The 20,563-nt window shown below is 52.1% G+C and overlaps 3 protein-coding genes and 1 long non-coding RNA gene across 6 annotated transcripts; 3 read left to right on the top strand and 1 right to left on the bottom strand.

Moving 5' to 3' along the window:
- Positions 1-6,815: 6,815 nt before the first annotated feature.
- On the bottom strand, positions 6,816-13,761 carry LOC123640755. The gene is made up of 3 exons (XR_006736045.1): positions 12,768-13,761; positions 9,755-11,181; positions 6,816-6,918 (listed from the first exon to the last, which is right to left on the bottom strand). It is a non-coding gene; the product is annotated as an uncharacterized LOC123640755 (long non-coding RNA).
- ODF3B (outer dense fiber of sperm tails 3B) lies at positions 11,688-14,202 on the top strand. 2 transcript variants are annotated; one of them, XM_045555319.1, is made up of 6 exons: positions 11,688-11,830; positions 12,074-12,277; positions 12,546-12,650; positions 12,804-12,925; positions 13,036-13,176; positions 13,328-13,491. In XM_045555319.1, the coding sequence occupies exons 1-6, from the start codon at positions 11,722-11,724 to the stop codon at positions 13,406-13,408; spliced, it is 762 nt and encodes a 253-aa protein (XP_045411275.1). In that variant the 5' UTR covers positions 11,688-11,721; the 3' UTR covers positions 13,409-13,491. The 2 variants fall into 2 exon arrangements, with proteins under 2 accessions (XP_045411275.1, XP_045411274.1); XM_045555318.1 differs by having other exon boundaries at positions 12,074-12,650; positions 13,328-14,202.
- LOC123640751 (thymidine phosphorylase) lies at positions 14,048-18,352 on the top strand. The gene is made up of 10 exons (XM_045555317.1): positions 14,048-14,213; positions 14,407-14,639; positions 14,794-14,996; positions 15,506-15,604; positions 16,341-16,470; positions 16,792-16,910; positions 17,337-17,499; positions 17,597-17,827; positions 17,959-18,099; positions 18,178-18,352. The coding sequence occupies exons 2-10, from the start codon at positions 14,417-14,419 to the stop codon at positions 18,333-18,335; spliced, it is 1,467 nt and encodes a 488-aa protein (XP_045411273.1). The 5' UTR covers positions 14,048-14,213; positions 14,407-14,416; the 3' UTR covers positions 18,336-18,352.
- Positions 18,353-18,450: 98 nt separating this feature from the next.
- On the top strand, positions 18,451-20,545 carry LOC123640754 (protein SCO2 homolog, mitochondrial). 2 transcript variants are annotated; one of them, XM_045555321.1, is made up of 2 exons: positions 18,451-18,619; positions 19,695-20,545. In XM_045555321.1, the coding sequence occupies exon 2, from the start codon at positions 19,708-19,710 to the stop codon at positions 20,506-20,508; it is 801 nt and encodes a 266-aa protein (XP_045411277.1). In that variant the 5' UTR covers positions 18,451-18,619; positions 19,695-19,707; the 3' UTR covers positions 20,509-20,545. The 2 variants fall into 2 exon arrangements, with proteins under 2 accessions (XP_045411277.1, XP_045411276.1); XM_045555320.1 differs by lacking the exon at positions 18,451-18,619 and adding an exon at positions 18,626-18,990.
- The last annotated feature ends 18 nt before the right edge of the window (positions 20,546-20,563 follow it).

Below are 20,563 nucleotides of genomic sequence, written 5' to 3' on the forward strand. Positions count from 1 at the left end.
TTCTTTTTTTTTTCTTTTTCCATCTTTTTTTAAAAATTCTTTCATGGCTTGTGTATATTTTAAAATATGATATTTTAGTCAGAGCTTTGGTAATATCCAAGGGCTTTACTGACTTTGTATCAGTGAACCTTAGTTTTTTCTTAAACTATCTGGTAATAAGGAATCTCATATTTGACCTTTAAAAACCTCTAGGCCGGGCGCGGTGGCTCACGCCTGTAATCCTAGCTCTGGGAGGCCGAGGCGGGTGGATCGCTCGAGGTCAGGAGTTCGAGACCAGCCTGAGCAAGAGTGAGACCCCGTCTCTACTAAAAATAGAAAGAAATTATCTGGCCAACTAAAAATATATATACAAAAAAATTAGCCGGGCATGGTTGCTCATGCCTGTAGTCCCAGCTACTCGGGAGGCTGAGGCAGTAGGATCGCTTAAGCCCAGGAGTCTGAGGTTGCTGTGAGCTAAGCTGACACCACGGCACTCACTCTAGCCCGGGCAACAAAGTGAGACTCTGTCTCAAAAAAAAAAAATAAATAAATAAAAAAAATAAAAAAAAAAAAAATAAAAACCTCTGTAGGCTAAGAAGCCAAGCCGAGGATTTGTCCAATTATGTCCTATTAGAAGGAGAACAGATTCTAATTGAACCTACACAAATACCCATATTGCCATGAAAATAAGAATATTTAATAAGAGTTTCCAAATTCTGGAGTAATCAGGTACAGAAAAAAAGATTAATGTTCCATTTTTGTTTACAAAAGTGTACTTTGTCAAATTGCTGTAAGTTAACAAACAGCTTAAGTGAAAAGAGGAAAAGGGTTCCTTTAATCTACAAAGCAAGACATTAAAGAATCAGCAATGTTTCTAACAAAAAGTCATTGAAATCATAATTATTCTCATCAGTTAATTCAGTGCCTTACAATTAATTTTTGTTTTGCTTGATAAATGATTAGCAGTTTTATGAGTCAGTTTTCCCATTAGAGTTTTAGAAGTTCTTACCCAGTGCAACAGTAGGATCTAAGAGTTCTCAGAAACCTGTACTTACCAGGGTCTTTCTTATAAATCTATTGCAATTTTGTGTCATGCAACTGCCAAGGAAATTTGGTTGTTTTGGTGACATATAACATTTTAAGATAATAAATAGAATTATGACCGATAACATTATACTAGAACATATCAGATTTTTAGGAATTTTACATAATTTGGGGACATTTATATTAATAACATATATCCATATAAATGTTACCTAAGAAGGCTAAACATCATATGTATTTGACAATGCTTCCCATGCAATTTAACATGTCAAATAAACCTAATTAGTTTAACATGTCTCTTTCTATAAGGAGAGAAAATAATTTCTTTTGAGATATTCCAGGGACCCTTCAAGAAACTTCCAAAGTCAATTCACAGTCAAAAAGACTTAATTTAGAATTTGATTTTGGGGAACTGTCAAAAAACATCAAAAGATTTAAAACATTTGACTAAACAGGATCACAGGTCACTGTGAAACAATACTAAAGTGACAAAATATTTTAAAGGCAAATATAGAAAGTTATGGCCAGGCAAGGTAGCTCACACCTGTAATCCTAGCACTCTGGGAGGCCAAGGCCGGCGGATCGTTTGAGCTCAGGAGTTTGAGACCAGCCTGAACAAGAGCGAGACTCTGTCTCTACTAAAAAAAAAAAAAAAAATAGAAAGAAATTAGCTGGATAACTAAAAATATATATAGGAAAAATGAGCCGGGCATGGTGGCGCATGCCTGTAGTCCCAGTTACTTGGGAGGCTGAGGCAGAAGGATCGCTTCAGCCCAGGAATTTGAGGTTGCTGTGTCTATCTCTAAACTCCATCTCTAAAAAAACAAAAAGAAAACCAAATTCTAACTTTGCACAAACGCATTACTGAGCTCATTTTATTAACACTATAAATATTAATAAAATATGTCTGATCTTAGTAGTTTGACCACATGCAAAATTCCTCCTTTGCAGACCTCCTGCCACTTCCTGTATCTACGTTACTCGTTTTCTTCTTTCTTATTCTGGAACAGTCATCTTGCCTTTACACACATTTTTATTTTCCTTGATGAAAACACACACTTTGTATACATCTCCTCATTAAAAACACATCTTACTTTCTGTGTATGACTTTCATATTTATGCCATATACACTTGTTTCCTTTTATCCTTACTACTTCTAGTAGTTTTAGTTACATATATGAATTAAAATTCTTAACTCTTAGTAACTTGAGTATCTGGTGAAAATTAGGAAGTACGTGATTGCATGACTTTAAAACAGCACATGCCTCCTCACCACACAGCACGTGCAACCAGCAGTCCAACATCCCCAGCTCCTCAATGAGAAGTCAAAAATACATAATCTTTTTTTTTTTTTTCTTTTGAGACAGAGTCTCGCTCTGTTGCCCGGGCTGGAGTGAGTGCCGTGGCGTCAGCCTAGCTCACAGCAACCTCAAACTCCTGGGCTCAAGCGATCCTCCTCCCTCAGGCTCCCGAGTAGCTGGGACTACAGGCATGCACCACCATGCCCAGCTAATCTTTTCTGTATATTTTTAGTTGGCCAGATAATTTCTTTCTATTTCTAGTAGATACGGGGGTCTCGCTCATGCTCAGGTTGGTCTCGAACTCCTGACCTCGAGCGATCCACCCGCCTCGGCCTCCCAGAGTGCTAGGATTACAGGTGTGAGCCACTGCGCCCGGCCAAAAAAAAAAAAAATACATAATCTTAAACTTATATTTCACAATTGATGTTTTAGTAGTTTATCTTATTTGGAAATGATCTAGGTATTTAATGAATATCTATCATTTAAGATAACTTAGTACCATCTTAAGGTTTCAAGTTACCAAAAAGATTTTGGAAACTGTCTTCAGGCAGACATATTATGTCATTAAACAAAACTACTTGTCTCAGGTTATTTTTCTTGTTGACAAATTTTTGTAACAAAGATAACATGAGTCTATTTGAGTAAAAAAGCTAAATACAATATCCATTTTTACTAAATCACTAATATTCTTATTTAGTAAAAATTACTCAAGTCATATGAACTTGAAAAGTATATTTGGGTTAGTTTCTTTCTTTTCTGAGAAAGTGCTTTATATAAACACTTATTTTTCTCTGGGCCAAAGACAAAATGTCCCAGATAAGTATTTATTGGGAAAATGCAGAAGCACAATAAAGAAATTCTGTGGTTACAGTTATGCAGCTGCCCGAGTTCATCCTGTTGGAAAGTCTGTAGTTACGTAATCATGTGTGTGTTGGCTGCGTATCATTGGCTGGGCTTAAGTTTTGTTTCTGTCAAACACAAGCATTTACCAGAAATGACTCAAGTTTCCCTTATGTTTGCAATTTAAGAAAGGCTGAGGTCACTTATGAGGCCTCACCGGTTTTGTCTGCTCGGAGATTTTTTTAGGCCTGGTTTCCATTTAAATTTACTTTAACACATGTCAGATAATTGCGCTGCAGTTTCACAGTGATCTAGTTGGGAAGACTGAGTCTTCCTGCCATCGACAGAACCTCACCGAAGATGTCAAGCACCATCCCGCCAAGGTGAGTGTCACCAGGGAGGACTGCCGAAACTAGTAAGCTGCACTCACAAAACATCCCGCAGCCTGACAGCTCACGAGCCTTAGCCGAGAAAGCAGCCCAAGTGCTGTGAACCGGAGATGGCAATTTCCTGAGGAGTGACATGAGTGCTCATTTCCGCCAAATCTCCACCCCAGGGCTGCGGCAGTGCCCGGAGCTCTGAGCCCTTCCTGTTCTTTATCCACATACACGCCCTGAGTCAGGGAACAGCAGAGTTTGTGTGCAAAGGGCCAGATTGTAATTATTTTTGCCTTTGCAGGTCACGGTCTCTTGCAACTACTCAAGTCTGCAATTGTAGCACAAAAGCAGCCATTAGAAGTAGTAAACCAGCCAGGCAGGTGGCTCAGGCCTATAATCCTAGTGCTTTGGGAGACTGAGTCAGGAGGATCGCTTGAGCTCAGGACTTTGAGGTTGCAGTGAGCTATGATGATGCCACTGCATTCCAGCCAGGGTGACAGAGTGAGACTCTGTCTCAAAAAAATAAAAATAAAAAATAAAACTAGTAAACAAACGTATGTGGCTGCACTCCAATAAAACTCTATGTACAAAGACAGGAGGCAAGCTAGATTTAGTGCTGTACCGTGGTCCCTCTCATTCCCGTGATTTGCTGACGCCTCCCCGGTCTGTATCTCCGACCTAGACCATGTCCACCCATTGAACGTCTTCACTTGGGTGGGTCACAGAGCCCAAGGGGCTCCAATCGGGACTCTTGACTTTCCATCTACCTGGATGGGGTCACTTGCACTCAGCTTCCATTCTCACCTCCTTTTGTTTATTTCCTGCACTTTAGAACCTAAAAGCTAAAGCTGCCTTTTACAGATTCCCTGGCAGCTAGCGTTCTGGGTGAGGCTGTTGGATTGAGCACATCTGTGTGAGACTCGAAAGGCAAAATGACTTGCAGGCCTCTGTCCTGCATGGAGAGTGTGGCCCAGGCAGCAAGAGAGAGGTGTCGCGATCCCCGCCGGGCTCCTGGTCACAGTCACAGCTACCCAAGTCTCTTCTTGAACTCGGTAGTCACAAGGGCCACCACTCAGCTCCTATACTTCCAGCCCACCCAACAATTTTATACTATTCCCTGTAATAAATCCATTTCTACCTTAAATACTCATGGAGTGTTTTGTTTTCTTTTTCTTTTTTTTTTTTTTTTTTTGTTGTTGAGACAGAGTCTCACTCTGTTGTCCAGGCTAGAGTGCCATGGCGTCAGCCTAGCTCACAGCAACCTCCACTTCCTGGGCTCAAGCAATCCTCCTGCCTCAGCCTCCCAAGTAGCTGGGACTACAGGTATGTGCCACCATGCCCAGCTAATTTTTGCTATGTATATTTTTAGTTGTCCATATAATTTCTTTCTATTTTTAGTAGAGACGGGGTCTTGCTCTTGCTCAGGCTGGTCTGGAACTCCTGACCTCGAGCGATCCACCCGCCTTGGCCTCCCAGAGTGCTAGGATTACAGGTGTGAGGCGTGAGCCACCGTGCCCAGCCTCTTGGAGTGTTTTCTGCATGGAGCCCTGACTGACGTACTCACCAGACCAGCTCTGCTGCCCACCACTTTTGCTCAGTAAATGGCGTCTCTGGTTTCAATCAGGTAAGAACCACAGGAGTAATGTGAACAGGGAAAAAATTACTGTAAAGGATTGTTAACTAGTAAAACGAGGTTAACTTCTGACGTTGGTAACAGACAAAGCAGCAAATGCAGAAGCTGCTACCATGTGTAGGGCTTGAAGACGGGGAAGAACCAAGGCCGTGGCAGAGCCGCCTGCCAAGTACCACGCCCAGCCGAGGCGACGCATGGAACTGACTCTCACATGTTGTTTTTTCTTTTTTATTTCGGCATATTACGGGGGCACAAATGTTTAGGTTACAGATATTGCCCTTGCCCCATCTGAGTCAGAGCTTCAAGTGTGTCCATCCATCAGACGGTGCGCACCGCACCCATTAGGTGTGGACTTACCCATCCCCTCCTCCCCCTTCCCACCTGCCCAACACCCTTGAATATTATTCCTGTATGTGCACTTCAGTGTTGACCAGTTAATGCCAATTCGATGATGAGTACATGTGGTGCTTGTTTTTCCATTTTTGTGATGCTTCACTTAGAATGGGCTCCAGCTCTATCCAGGATAACACAAGAGGTGCCAGATCACCATTGTTTTCTGTGGCTGAATAAAACTCCATGGTATACATATACCACATTTTATTAATCCACTCACGTATTGATGGGCACTTGGGTTGTTTCCACATCTTTACAATTGTGAATTGTGCTGCTATAAACATTTGAGTGCAGATGTCTTTTTTGCAGAATGTCTTTTGTTCCTTTGGGTAGATGCCCAGTAATGGGATTGCTGGATCAAATGGTAGTTCTACTTGTAGCTCTTTCAGGTATCTCCATATTGCTTTCCACAGAGGTTGCACTAGTTTGCAGTCCCACCAGCAGTGCAGGAGTGTTCCTAGCTCTCCGTATCTACACCAGCATCTATTGTTTTGGGACTTTTTGATAAAGGCCATTCTCACTGGAGATAAGTGATATCTCATTGTGGTTTTGATTTGCATTTCCCTAATGATTAGAGATGTTGAGCACTTTTTTATATATGTTTGTTGGCCATTAGTCTGTATTCTTTTGAAAAGTTTCTGTTCATGTCCTTTGCCCACTTTTTGATAGGGTTGTTTGATTTTTTTCTTGCTGATTTTCCTGAGTTCTATATAGATTCTAGTTATAGCCCTTCATGGGATGTGTAACATGCGAATATTTTCTCCCATTCTGTAGGTTGTCTGTTTGCTCTCATGATAGTTTCTTTGGTTGTGCAGAAGCTTTTTAGTTTGATCAGGTCCCATTTATTTATTTTTGGTTGCTGTGATTGCCTTTGGGGTCGTCTTCATAAATTCTTTGCCTAGGCCAATGTCTACAAGAGTTTTCCCCACATTTTCTTCTAGAATTCTTATAGTTTCATGCCTTAGATTTAAGTCTGTTATCCACCATGATTTGATTTTTGTGATAGGTGAAAGGTGCGGATCCTGTTTCAGTCTTCTGCATGTGGCTATCCAGTTTTCCCAGCACCATTTATTGAATAAGGATTCTTTTCCCCAGTGTGTGTTTCTGTCTGCTTTGTCAAATAATAGATGGCTATATGAGGATGGTTTTATAACTGGGTTCTCAGTTCTGTTCCATTGGTCTGTCTCTGTTCTTGTGCCAGTACCACACTGTTTTAGTTACTATAGCCTTGTAGTATATCTTGAAGTCTGGTAAATTGATGCCTCCTAATTTGTTCTTTTTGCTTAAGATTGTTTTTGCTATATGGGGTCTTCTCTGTTTCCATACGAAGCGTAGAATTTTTTTGCTATATCTGTGAAAAATGATATTGGTATTTTAACAGGGATTGCATTGAATCTGTAGATCACTTTGGGTAGTACAGACATTTTAACAATGTTGATTCTGCTGACCCACGAGCACAGTATGGTTTTCCACCTGTTTACATGCTCTGCAATTTCCTTCCTCAGTGTTTCGTAGTTCTCCCTGTAGAGGTATTGACTCTCACATGTTTTAATATCTATTTAATGTCTATCTATATTTTTGTTGTTGTTGAGACAGGGTCTCACTCTGTTACCCTGGCTAGAGTGCAGTGGTGTCATCGTAGCTCACTGCAGCCTCAAACTCCTGGGCTCAAGTGATTTTCTGGCCTTAACCGCTCAAGTAGTTGGGACTACAGGCAGGGCCACTGTGCCCTACTAATTTTCTTTTTTTTTTTTTTTTGTAGAGATGGGCTCTCATTATATTGCTCAGGCTGGTCTCAAACTCCTGGGCTCACGCAATCCTCCCACCTGAGCCTCCCAGAGGGCTGGGATTACAGGTGTGATTCACCACACCCTGCCCTGGTAAATTATAATTTTATAAGCAGAATTGATATACTTACTTGATTACTCCAGAATTTAAAAAGCTACTTTTTAAATTCTTATTTTTATGGTAAACAGTTGTTTGCACAAGTTCAATAAGAATCTGCTCTCTTTAAGATGGGATTCAATTAGAAACATTGGTTATGTTACCAAGGTTTTGACTGGGATGTCATATTTAAATTATTTATAGGTATTGCAGATGAGGTGTGAAGTCTACCTTGGTTTAGCTTTCTAGCCTGGAGAGGTTTTTAAACCTGAGATTCCTATATGGTCAATTGCTATTCTTGCTGCACTTATGTAAATAATCAGGCCAAATTTGATAAGGCTAAACTTGAACAAATAAATCAATCTTATTTTGATTATCTTTGATAAAAATGAGAGTAACTCTAGAGAAAAATTGTGGCCAGGCGTAGTGGCTGTAATCCTAGAACGCTGGGATGCCAAGGCAGGAGGGTCCCTTGAGGCCAGGAGTTTGAGACCAGACTGGGCAACATAGTGAAACTCCTGTTTCTACAAAAAGAAATTTTAAATTAGCCAGGTGTGGTGGTATGTGCCAGTAGTCCCAGCTACTTGGGAGGCTGAGGTGAGAGGATCACATGAGGCCAGAATTTTGAGGTTGCTGTGAGCTGTGATCACACCACTGTACTCCATCCTGGGTGACAGAGCAAGACACTGTATCTTAAAGAAGAAAAAAAAAACATTGTTTCAGAAGAAAAACTACAGTATACCTGTTATTAGACTGTAGCCCTGTTCATTGTTTTTGAGGTTTTATTATTTACCTACAATCTGGACTAAATCCTGAGTTCTGGCTTCCTCCGGTGTCTGACTACAACAGGTATCGCCCATTCCCTCACAGTCTCAATTGATTTATTTAGAGACAGGGTCTCACTCTATTGCTCAAAGTATAGTGGCGTCATCATTGCTTACTGCGGCCTCACATGCCTGGGCTCACACAATCCTTGTGCCTCATTTTTCTAAGTAGCTAAGACTAGAGGTGCACACCACCACGCCCAGCTAATTTTTCTATTTTTGGTAGAGACAGGGTCTTGCTATGCAGCTCAGGCTGCCCTCATGGTCTTTTTATTATTTTTTTTTTTTTTCTGTTTCTTTTTAGACCCTGTGCTTGCACCTCATGGTCTTTTTTTTTTTTTTTTTTTAGAGACAGAGTGTCGCTCTGTTGCCCGGGCTAGAGTGAGTGCCGTGGCATCAGCCTAGCTCACAGGAACCTCAAACTCCTGGGCTCAGCGATCCTCCTGCCTCAGCCTCCCGAGTAGCTGGGACTACAGGCATGCGCCACCATGCCCAGCTAATTTTTTCTATATGTATTTTTAGTTGGCCAGATAATTTCTTTCTATTTTTAGTAGAGACGGGGTCTCGCTTTTGCTCAGGCTGGTCTCGAACTCCTGAGCTCAAACGATCCGCCCGCCTCGACCTCCCAGAGGGCTGGGATTACAGGCGTGAGCCACCGTGCCCGGCCGTGCTCTTTTGACTTGTCTAGTTGGATACCTTCAGGCTTGGATTCATGACTTGAAATCATTATGCAAATTGAGTTTGTTATATTACTATTAACTTTACTCTGTATGATCCTTTTAAAACTCTGTACCTGTTCAACCTCTGCAAAAGTACAACTTGTAACAAACCCATGCTGGTCCAGTGCTTCACAATGATAGCTAACCTGTGAAAGTGATAAAACTGAACTGAACAATAAACTCTAGGCAGGCTTAACCCGACAGCCACTCTTTCCAAACTTCTTTATTCCTCAAATGTGGCTAAAATGGTTTTACACTGACTTAAAATTGCTAGCTATCCCCCGACATGGACCAGATCAACTAGGACAGGCCCATCCCGGCACCCAGGGACAATCAAAACCTAACCACAGGATATTTGATCAGTGATGCTTTCAGAGAAAGATTCGATCAAAAAGAGGAAACGTGAAAGTTGCCAATATCAAGATGAAGTTTGTGTCAAACCCAAACAAAACAGAGTCAGTAGGTTAAGAAGGGCCCTCGTGCACGAAGGCCTACAACAAGAACCACGACAAAACTCTCCCAAGGGCTCTTACACACACATGCCTGTAACGAGAACTTTTGCCAAGCACTTTCCAGACTGAAGCTTGCTACGTGAGTCACAAGGACAGCTAAGCAGCCGTGCAAGAACACTTGCCTGACACACTGTCTCCACTAATGAACTGATGTCAACTCCTGCAATAAGCCCCTGTAACCAATGCTCTCTTGGTTTCAGAACAACTTGCGTGTACTCTTCCTTTTGATTTTAAGAGCATTTCCTTACCTCAAGCTGCTCCAGTGTGCCCGTGGTTGGCATGACGTGCATATTCCGCATTGCAGGGCTTCTGCTCATTCTCTAATAAACGCAAGATCTTTGGCAAACCTCTCTCTGTTATTAGGTTGACGCCCTTTACTGCTGTTCTTCTCTTCTGGAACATGAAGCGTGGGCCAGAGGTGGGACATTCATCTTGCAACTGTAAGGACTGAGGATGGAAGTAAGAAGCCTGCTCTCTAAAGGCTTCATGGAGCCAGAGGCCAGGCTGGCCACTTACTTCCAGACGTCTTTTACCTGGGTCCCGGAAAATACTCCCAGGTATTTAATCAATTGGTTGGAGGTGGTGTTTGTTTGTTTGTAGGGGAGGTTGTTACTCATTGCCAAATATAATTTCTAACTGAAATTAGAATACATACAGAATACATATAGAAAATTGTCTATTAAATTGTTCTACTTCTTAGGTTCATTATGTAACGTTTTGCTGAAAAATTCACCCATTTCTTCCAGGTTTTTAAATTTGTCTCAAGACTCACACAATGAAAGCTCTTAAATTATTTTAGCCTCTTTTAGATTGGTATCTTGTTTTCTCATTCTTAATCTTGTATACTTTTCCTCTTTGATCAAGCTCACTGGAGTGTTAATCTACTTGTCTTTTTTAAAAAAATATCTATTGTATTTATTTATCCTTTCTACTATTTTGTTTGTGTTAGTGCCTGTTTCATTCTTTTACTTATTCTCTCTTCCACTGGAACATAAACACTAAGTTTCTTTAAATTTTTCTTCATTAATAATGAAGTTACTGGGAGTGTATATTCAGGGCAACTTGAATCTATGCTCCCAGGGGAAAAAGTTAAAAATAAAATAAAATAATGGAATTATTTTTAAGGCTATACATTTTCTTCAGACTACAGCCTTAGCTGCATCCTTTGGGAGTTGGATATGAAGGGAATCTACCTTTGCAGTGTTTTATATATAGTTAGTTTACAACGTCAGACAAGTCTCTTTTTCATCCAGAGATTTTTTTAAAGGATTTGTTAACTTCTTTTTTTAAATAGGAAACCCTAGTTTGTAGGGACCTGTTCATTTCAAAATATTTGTCTCTTTTTTACATTTTATTACTTTCTTAGAATTGTATTGAACTGTAATCAAATTATATGTCCTATTATATCTCTTTAACTCAACTTACATGATTATTTTGTGCCAATATGGGCTTAAATAGATGCAAAACTCTCTCTCTACATATAGTTAAATTGAGCTTGCTGTTTGTAGTATTCAATTCCTTTATTCCCATACCTGTTTTTTGTCTGCAGATTTGTCTAATTCCGGGATGGCTGTACTGAAGCTTGGGGAGGGGTGAGGGCGGCATTCTGCCCTGCGGCCCATCCCACCGTCCCGCCCGTGCCAGAGTCCGGGGATCCCGGGACAGGCCCGCTGTGCTGCGGGGGGAGGAGGAGCAGAGACAGGTTGCCGGGGCGGGGGGGGCAGTCAGTCCGGTTGCCAGGAAGCAGACCCGGACACAATGGGGTCTGGAGCTGGCAGGGCGGGAGTGTGGGGGGGTCCAGTCACCTCGCTTTGTTTTTTGTTTTCCCACACCCGGGGCCACCACGGCAGGTCAGTGCATCCCGGTCCCGTGCCGGCCCCTCCTCCGACACCCTGTCCCAGCACCACTAAAATAGCCTGTTGCCCACAGACCCAGGGGAACTCCCAGGAGTCTGGGCCTAAACTGGGAGCACATTTGTACACAGCCCAGCTGATCTTGCTTCTGGGTAGGGGGCAGAGACCAGGGCCCCCCTCCAGAGTCAGGAAAGCCACCGTTTGTTTTCCTGGCGCCTGGGATACAGGACAGGCCCCGCCCCCGAGTCGCGCTAATCCCGAGGGACGGGGAAGCGCGTTCCCGGCGAGTCTAAGCTGGCGGGGCCCCGTTGCCACCTTCCGTCCACAGGTGCCGCAAGCCGGGAGCGCCCACGACCCGCGCTATGGGCTCGGACATCTGGGTTGGCCCCTGGCGGCCACACAGGCCCCGCGGCCCCATCTCGGCGCACTTCAGAGGCCCCGGGCCCAAATACAAGCTGCCACCGAACACCGGTAGCAGGGGGCGGGCTCCGCGGTTGCCGGGGTGGGACGGGGCTGGGCCGGAGAGGAGAGACCACGGAGGCCCGTGGCTGGACCGGGTGCGCGGTACCGGAGCTGCGGGGGCTGAGGACAGGAGAGAAGCGGGCGGGTTCCCGCTCCCGGCACCGCGAACTGTGCCTGGGCGGGAGGACGGGTCTGTGCGGGGGCCGAGAGCGGTTCGCCCGGCCAGTCGGTGACGCCGGGACGCTCCCGCAGGCTACATCCTGCACGACCCATCGCGCCCCCGCGCCCCCGCCTTCACCTTCGGCGCGCCCCTCCCTACGCAGCAGACGACGTGCGGCCCCGGCCCGAGCCACCTGGTGCCCGCCCACATGACCGTGCGCGGCCGGGTCGGCACCCCCGCCTACTCCATCCTTGGCCGCCTGCGCCACTCAGCGCCTTTCCTCACTCCCGGACCGGGTCAGGACCCTGGGACCCTGGTCACCCCCACGCGGAGCTGCCTCCAGGGAGGCCCACCGGGGAATCCCGCACCCGAACCCCGAGCTCCCCTCGGGTGCCCTACGGCCCCATGTTCGGCAGCCCCATATCCGGATCTCAAAACCCAGAATCCCGATCCCCACTGGGCCTTGACAAATCGTGGCTTCAATTCCCCCAGCCCCACGACCCCATCACCGGTTCCCACCAGGCCCCCCACCCGTTCCCGCCCACACCCTTGCTTCCCCCACAGGCAGGTACTTCCCGGAGCGAGCTGGGAACGCGACGTACCCCAGCGCGCCTCGGCACACCATCGCTCCCCGAAACTGGGGTATCCACGCGGAGCACCAGACCCCAGGTGAGGTCAGGAAGACAGCACCTTGGAGCTTCCCACCCCAGACCCCGGACCGCCCTCCAGGCGCTGGGACCACCCTGCACTCGCGGGGAGCCCCCGCGCCTGTCCGCAAAGACATACCCTGCCCCAGCCGACCCCTTGCTGGCTCCTTCCCAGGTCCTGGGTCCTACACTGTGCCCTCGCTCCTGGGCCCGCGCGTCATCGGCAAAGTCTCCGCCCCAACGTACTCCATCTACGGCCGCAGCACAGTGGGCAGCTGCTTCGAGGACCTCAGCAAGGTGGGAGAGGGGCCGGTGGGCTCAGCATAGCGAGGGATCAACGGGGAGGACCGCACCTCGCGTCGGTGGGGAATGGAGGCCAGACCCACACCCCTTCCGCCCTCCTGCAGACCCCGGGCCCCTGCGCCTACCATCAGGTGAACCCTGGGGTCTACAAGTCCCGGGCCCCCCAGTTCACGATGCTACCGCGGACTTCAACTCCCCAAGACAACACTCTGAACCCAGGGCCCGCAGCCTACAACGTGGACCAGGTGGTCTGGATTCCAGGGTCAAGGGTCAGAGCCGGTGGCTGAGGGTCTAAGGTCCGAGGAAGGGGATCAGCGTTCCCCGGGGGTACAGGGGTCCCAGCGCGTAGCGGGACGGCTGGGTCCGCGAGGTCAGCGGCGTCTCCTGGGCCTGCAGCACCGGAAGCCTCGTGGCTGGACCTTCGGAATCCGGCACTCAGACTACCTGGCCAGGATGGTGACCAACGAGGACAACTGACTGACGGTGGCCAACGTGGACAGCTGGCTGACCGGCCGGGCGGGCGCGGCCCCACAACTGTTTGGTTAAAGTTTCTGAGCCAGCGTCGTGTCCGCCTGTCTCTGTTCGCGCCCACTCGGCCGGGGTCCCGGCAAGGCTAGGGGCGGGGCCGAGCGTCGGAGAGTCAGAACTTTGGAACCCCTGCGAGGGCGGGGCCGGGGCCAGAGGGTCTGGGCGGTGTCCGACCGTCGAACCCCCCCGGAGGGTGGGAAGGGTACATTCTGGGCCCACAGATTCCGGAGACCCCCGCAAGCTGGACGGAATGGGCCGGTGATCCCACCCGCCGCCTCTTTGGGCCCTCGAATTCCCGGAAGTCCTGCACCCCCCAGCCTCTTTGGAGAAAGTCCTGCACCCCCCAGCCTCTTTGGAGGAAGTCCTGCACCCCCCCAGCCTCTTTGGAGGAAGTCCTGCACCCCCCAGCCTCTTTGGAGGAAGCCCTGCACCCCCCCCCAGCCTCTTTGGAGGAAGTCCTGCACCCCCCAGCCTCTTTGGAGGAAGTCCTGCACCCCCCAGCCACTTGGGGGATTGGCCAAGACCGTAGCTGGCAGGACTTCCTCGAGGCGGCGCTTGGCGAGCCCCACTTAACTAAGGGAAGGGCCCCACCCGCCCGCTGTCCGGGGGCCGCTGTTGACCGCCGCGGACCTGCTCCTGCTCGCAGCCCGGGGACGGGTGTGCTCGAAGTGAACCCTGCGGTCCTGACCCCGCGGCCGCGGGCGAGGCAGGGCAGAGCGGAAGCAGAGCGGGCGAGGGCTGCGGTACTGAACAGGTATGGGCCGGTGCCAGCTGCGAGGTCGGGAAGCGGGAGCCACAGAGAAAAAAACGGACACGGCGAAACAAACAAGGGACAGAGGGGCAGCACCAGAAAAACACGTAGGAACAGGGTCGGGACAGGAGCGCGTGGCCGCAGGGACAAGGACACGGGCGGCAGCAGGTTCCAGATGTGTCTGGCATCCCCGTAGGCCCGGAGCTATGGCAGCCCCAGCGACGCCAGGAGCCCAGGCTCCACCCGCCCCAGTAGCGCCTGGTGACCTCTCGGGGGAAGGGAGCCGGGGACTTCCTGACGCCCCGTCAGAGCCCAAGCAGCTTCCGCAGCTGATCCGCATAAAGCGAGATGGAGGCCGCCTGAGCGAGGCGGACATCAGAGGCTTCGTGGACGCCGTGGTGAACGGGCGCGCGCAGGGCGCACAGATAGGTGCGTGGGGAGGACTGGGCCCTTCTGCCCCTGACCTTGATCCGAGGTCGGCTCCCAGAGACTATCCGTCCCTGGGAACGCCACAACCATCACTGGCCCCAGGATAACCCATTGCTTTGGGGACGCTGTCCTCACCATAATACTTCACACCCAGGGGCCATGCTCATGGCCATCCGACTTCAGGGCATGGATCTGGAGGAGACCTCGGCACTGACCCAGGCACTGGCTGAGTCTGGACAGCAGCTGGAGTGGCCAAAGGCCTGGCACCAGCAGCTGGTGGACAAACATTCCACAGGGGGTGTGGGTGACAAGGTCAGCCTAGTCCTGGCACCTGCCCTGGCTGCATGCGGCTGCAAGGTTAGAGACCACCTCCTTTCCAGACCAGAACCTTTGACCCCAGAGAGCCAGCAACCAAGCCATCCACAGGCAGCTTCCAACCCCCAGCCTGGCCCAGACAGAGCCCTCAAAGACAGGACCCAAGCTTCTCACCCCCCCCCAGAACTTGGGTCCCCTTGGGCCCCAGACTAGTCCCCTTGGAACAGAACCAAGTTCTACCAGCCGAATGCAGAACCCCCTTCCCCCCCAGTACCCCAGACAGCACTCCCAGGGAAAAGCGGAGTACCGTTCTCCCTCTGTCCCCTAGTCTTGTGTCCCCAGGGCTGGGTATCAACCTCCTCCCCAATGGACATCAGGCCCTCAACCAGGAAAATTTCATTTTCATTCCCTCTCCACCAGCTGGGCACCCACTAAAACTGCTTAAACACTGCTTAAGTCCAGCATAAGTCCTACCCAGGGAAAGTGAGGGAGCATGTGCAGGTGGGGGTGAGAAGTACTGTGCAGGTGTACTCAGCATCCCTGCCCACCAGGTGCCCATGATCAGTGGACGTGGCCTGGCACACACGGGGGGCACCTTGGATAAGCTGGAGTCTGTCCCTGGATTCAACGTCATCCAGAGCCCAGAGCAGGTACGAGACCATCTACTGGCTGTTGACCTCAGCTGATGGAGACCTTGGCCAGAATCATTGATAGACCATTAAGACCACTAATGAGGACCGGGTGCGGTGGCTCACGCCTGTAATCCCAGCACTCTGGGAGGCCGAGGCGGGTGGATCGCTGGAGGTCAGGAGTTCGAGACCAGCCTGAGCAAGAGCTAGACCCTGTCTCTACTAAAAATAGAAAGAAATGATCTGGCCAACTAAATATATATATAGAAAAAATTAGCTGGGCATGGTGGCGCATGCCTATAGTCTCGGCTACTTGGGAGGCTGAGGCAGTAGGATCGCTTAAGCCCAGGAGTTTGAGGTTGCTGTGAGCTAGGCTGACGCCACGGCACTCACTGTAGCCTGGGCAACAGAGCAAGACTCTGTCTCAAAAAAAAAAAAAGACCACTAATGAGGATATTGATCAGAGTTATTCATGGACCACTGATAGTCAATGGACTTTGGTCAAATCATCAGTGGATCTTTGATCAGGATCATTAATCTGGACTTGGTCAAAATCCCTGATGGGCCTCTGATCATTAAGGGGCCATAGAAAAGTGATCAGAATCTTGACAAGATAAAGGTCAGAGTCATTGCTGAGGATTTCTCACAATCATTCACAGATCACTGGTCGTGGTCTTGGACCTTTGTCAAGGCTGCTGCTGAGTCCTGTGATGGGGTTATTGATCCGGGTCACTGGGGATGGGGGCTGTCTGACCAGATGCAGGAGCTGCTGGAGCAAGTGGGCTGCTGTATCGTGGGGCAGAGTAAGAAACTGGTTCCTGGGGATGGAATCCTGTATGCAGCCAGAGATGTGACAGCCACCGTGGACAGCCTGCCACTCATCACAGGTGACATGACCCAACTCCAGGGGCCAGCTGCTGCAGGTTACAGAGCCCTGGTTTCTGACCTCACAGCCAGGGTCCTTTCGTTACAGGTGACCTGACTGTGGGACCTCCCCCAATCACAGTGCCCCCTTATCATAGAATGCCTGACCACCAATTTATGGGGGTGACCTGAGTCACAACCCACTAGGTGTGGCCACCCCATCCCGGGGAACTTGGCCTTCAATACCCAGGGCCCATGACCCCTCCTGCCCCTAGGGTTGGCATCCCTCAAGTCTCCCAGGAAGACCTTTGGCCCTCCATTGTCCCCTTCTGTCTCTCCGACAGCCTCCATCCTCAGTAAGAAAGTCGTGGAGGGACTGTCCGCTCTGGTGGTGGACGTTAAGTTCGGAGAGGCTGCCATCTTCCCCGACCAGGAGCAGGCCCGGGAGCTAGCGACAGTGCTGGTGAGCACCCTGCCTGCCGCAGCCTGTGGCCCCTCCATGGGGCCCCCGTGTGTCTGTGGCCTCTCTGCGGGGCTGGGCCTCTTAATGTGGACCTGACCGGCCCTCACCCCTCTACCCACACCCGCCTCACCATCCTGCTTTCTGCGTCCCACGCCCCCTTCTGCGGGGACCCACCCTCCCAACCAGCAGTCCCTCCCTCCGTCACACCCAACCCCCCAGCGACCCGGCCTCTGGCCGGGGATGACCACTCGAGGCCAGACACAAGGTCCTCCTGGCCCCTATCGCTGAAGTCTGGCATAGCGCTCGCTCCGGTTCCCACCCCAAGCCTTCCCTGCCCTCCTCCCGGGGCTGGCAACCCCGGGTGCAGCAGAGGCTGGAGCGTGCGATGGCGCAGGGCGGGGTCCACACTGAACCGCGACTCCGCAGGTGGGCGTGGGCGTGGGCCTGGGGCTTCGGGTCGCCGCAGCCCTGACCGCCATGGACAAGCCCCTGGGCCGCAACGTGGGCCACACCCTGGAGGTGGAGGAGGCGCTGCTGTGCATGGACGGCGCCGGGCCGTCGGACCTCCGGGACCTGGTCACTAAGCTCGGTGAGGGGCAGGGAGGGCGGCGGCGGGAGGCTTCGGGCTAGGCCTCCCCGCGAGGTGCCCGCACCGGCCCAGCCTGACCACCGCCCGCCGCCGGCAGGGGGCGCCCTCCTCTGGCTCAGCGGACGGGCCGAGACGCAGGCCGAGGGCGCTGCGCGGGTGGCCGCGGCGCTGGATGACGGCTCGGCCCGGGACCGCTTCGAGCAGATGCTTGCGGGGCAGGGCGTGGACCCGGGCCTGGCCCGAGCGCTGTGCTCCGGGAGCCCCGCTCAGCGCCGGCAGCTGCTGCCCCGCGCCCAGGAGCAAGAGGAACTGCTTTCACCTGCGGACGGTGAGCGCCGGAGGAGTCCGCTCCGGCCCCCTCCCCGGCCCCGGCCTCTCCCCGCCGCTCCCTCCCTCCCTCCTCCCTCTCCCCCCACCTCTCCCCCCCGCCCCCGCCCGCCCAACGCCCTCTCCCCGCAGGCACGGTGGAGCTGATCCATGCGATGCCGCTGGCTCTCGTGCTGCACGAGCTCGGAGCTGGACGCAGCCGCGCGGGGGATCCGCTCCGCCTGGGGGTGGGCGCCGAGCTGCTGGTCGACGTGGGCCAGAGGCTGAGCCGCGGTGAGCGCCGCCCCCACTGACCGCCCCGCCCCGTCCTCCCTCGCCCCGCCCGCTGACCGCCCCTCCACCGCCCCGCAGGGACGCCCTGGCTCCGCGTGCACCGGGACGGCCCCCCGCTCAGTGGCCCGCAGCGCCGGGCCCTGCAGGAGGCGCTCGTGCTCTCAGACCGTGCGCCCTTCGCCGCCCCCTCGCCCTACGCCGAGCTCATCCTGCCGCCGACCGCCGCGCAGCAATAAAGCCCTACAGCCGCAAAGCCGTGTCCGTGCCTGGCGCGCCGGGGACCGGGCAGCAGCGCGCGGGGGCGGGAGAGAGTGCTCGGGGGCGAAATCTGGGCGGCCTTGCTGGACACGTGACCTCCGGCGGGACCCACCGTCCCTCGCGCGTGCGCGGCGCCGTTAACGCATGCGCTGTGGCGACGGCGCGACTCCTGCGGTCCCGGCGTGCAGCGCGGGCGAGGGGGGTCGGGTACGAGACCCGGAAGCGCGGGGCGGCTTGCTCGGATTCACCGCCTCGCCGTGAGGTGCGGACGCCGGGGTTGGAGGGGAGGGAACAGCCCGCGCCTGGGACGCGCTCGGCTCTGCGGGGCCGGCAGCGGCGCATTCCCACCGGGCACGCCGGAGGGACCGTCGAATCTGGGGAGACGCGGGGCAGGGAGGTGTCTCGAGGCATGCACGGGTTGTCTTCCGCGGCGAGCACGGTCATAAGGTGCTCCCGTCCCGCGCGTCGCCTCAGGCGGTCCTCAGAGACCAGTCTGAGCACGAGGTGGTCTGGAAATGGCCCAGAGGGGGAGCGACGCGTCGGAGGTCAGACGGCACAGCCGCAGCCCGGGAACCGTCCGGCCTGGGGGTGGAGGCCACAATTTGGGAGCCCTCGGGAGGGTTCTCTCAGCAGGTGAGGGAGTCCCGAGACCTCCGGGTGGCAAACTTTCCGGGGCCCTGTGGAAAAGGCACGGCGGTCATCAGGCAAGGGCAGGGTGTGCGCAGTGAGCCAAGATCGGTGCCGTTGGGAAACCCGGATGTGACGAGGGTGGGGCTTTGTTGGGAGTAGGAACATTCTACATCTTTGCCAGGAAAGGGGCAGCGTTCGAGCTCGTCGATGGGAGGCACTGGTTCTCTGCTGAACTCGGGTGGGCGGGGAGCGGCCAGAGAGCCTTCGTTGTAGTGGCCGGAGGTGTCAGGAAAGGGCTGGAGGAGTCAGTTACTCTTCGGGGGTTACAACCCAGAGTTACCTACCAAGAAATGGGTTTATTGCAAATAGACACACATGCGCAGGAATCCAGGCAAGGCATGCTCTTGGAATGCTTTCATGTAGTAAGAGGCTCAGCTGCCCCGGTGCAGGACAGGGTGGGGTAAGAGAGGCTGAAGTTACCAGATTAAAGGACAAGAGTGACAAGCATGGAGTTGGCTGGGTGTGGGTGTTTGGTGCCACCTAAGCTGCAGTTTAGAGGTTTCAGAGGTGGAGCAGTTCTGAGCTCAGGTGAACAGTTGCAGACAGGCGGTGAACCTGAGAGTGGGTCTGTCTCCAGTTATGGGAGCAGCCCAGGCACCTTCTTGTCCCCTCCCCTCTGGTGTCCTGACACCTTTGCTCTTTTCCAGGTACATCAGGTCCATGCTGCTACTGGCTCGGGGGCCCAAGGCTTGGCATGGGCTCTCTCAGCTTAAATCCAGAGTCCTCCCTGGGACCCCAGGAAGCCAGGCCCTGCATTTAAAGCCCTGGCTCTCAGCAAGGCGGGGCCCTGCAGAGACCAGTGGGCAGGGCCAGCCCCAGGGCCCTGGGCTACGAACCAGGCTTCTGGTCACAGCCCTTTTTGGGGCCGGACTGGGCGGGGCCTGGCTGGCTGCAAGGGCGGAAAAGCAGCAGTGGCAGCAGCAACGGCGAACAGAGGCCCTGCGCCAGGCGGCTGTGGGCCAGGGTGATTTCAGCCTGCTGGACCACCGAGGCCAGGCTCGCTGCAAGGCTGACTTCCGGGGCCAGTGGGTGCTGATGTACTTTGGCTTCACTCACTGCCCCGACATCTGCCCGGATGAGCTAGAGAAGCTGGTGCAGGTGGTGCAGCAGCTGGAAGCCAAGCCGGGCCTGCCTCCAGTGCAGCCTGTCTTCATCACCGTGGACCCCGAGCGGGACGACGTTGCCGCCATGGCCCGGTACGTGCAGGACTTCCACCCGAGGCTGCTGGGCCTGACAGGCTCCACTGAACAGGTTGCCCAGGCGAGCCGCAGCTACCGTGTGTACTACAGCGCAGGCCCCAAGGATGAGGACCAAGACTACATTGTGGACCACTCCATCGCCATCTACCTGCTCAACCCCGACGGCCTCTTCACTGACTACTACGGCCGGAGCAGGTCAGCCGAGCAGATTGTAGACAGTGTGCAGCGGCACATGGCTGCCTTCCGCAGCGTCCTGTCATGAGCTGCCACCGCCTGTCATTAAATGGGGTGTGTTTTCATGTGTGCGTGTCTGTACC

This window comes from Lemur catta, chromosome 6 (genome assembly GCF_020740605.2).
Source record: "Lemur catta isolate mLemCat1 chromosome 6, mLemCat1.pri, whole genome shotgun sequence".
Taxonomy (NCBI): domain Eukaryota; kingdom Metazoa; phylum Chordata; class Mammalia; order Primates; family Lemuridae; genus Lemur; species Lemur catta.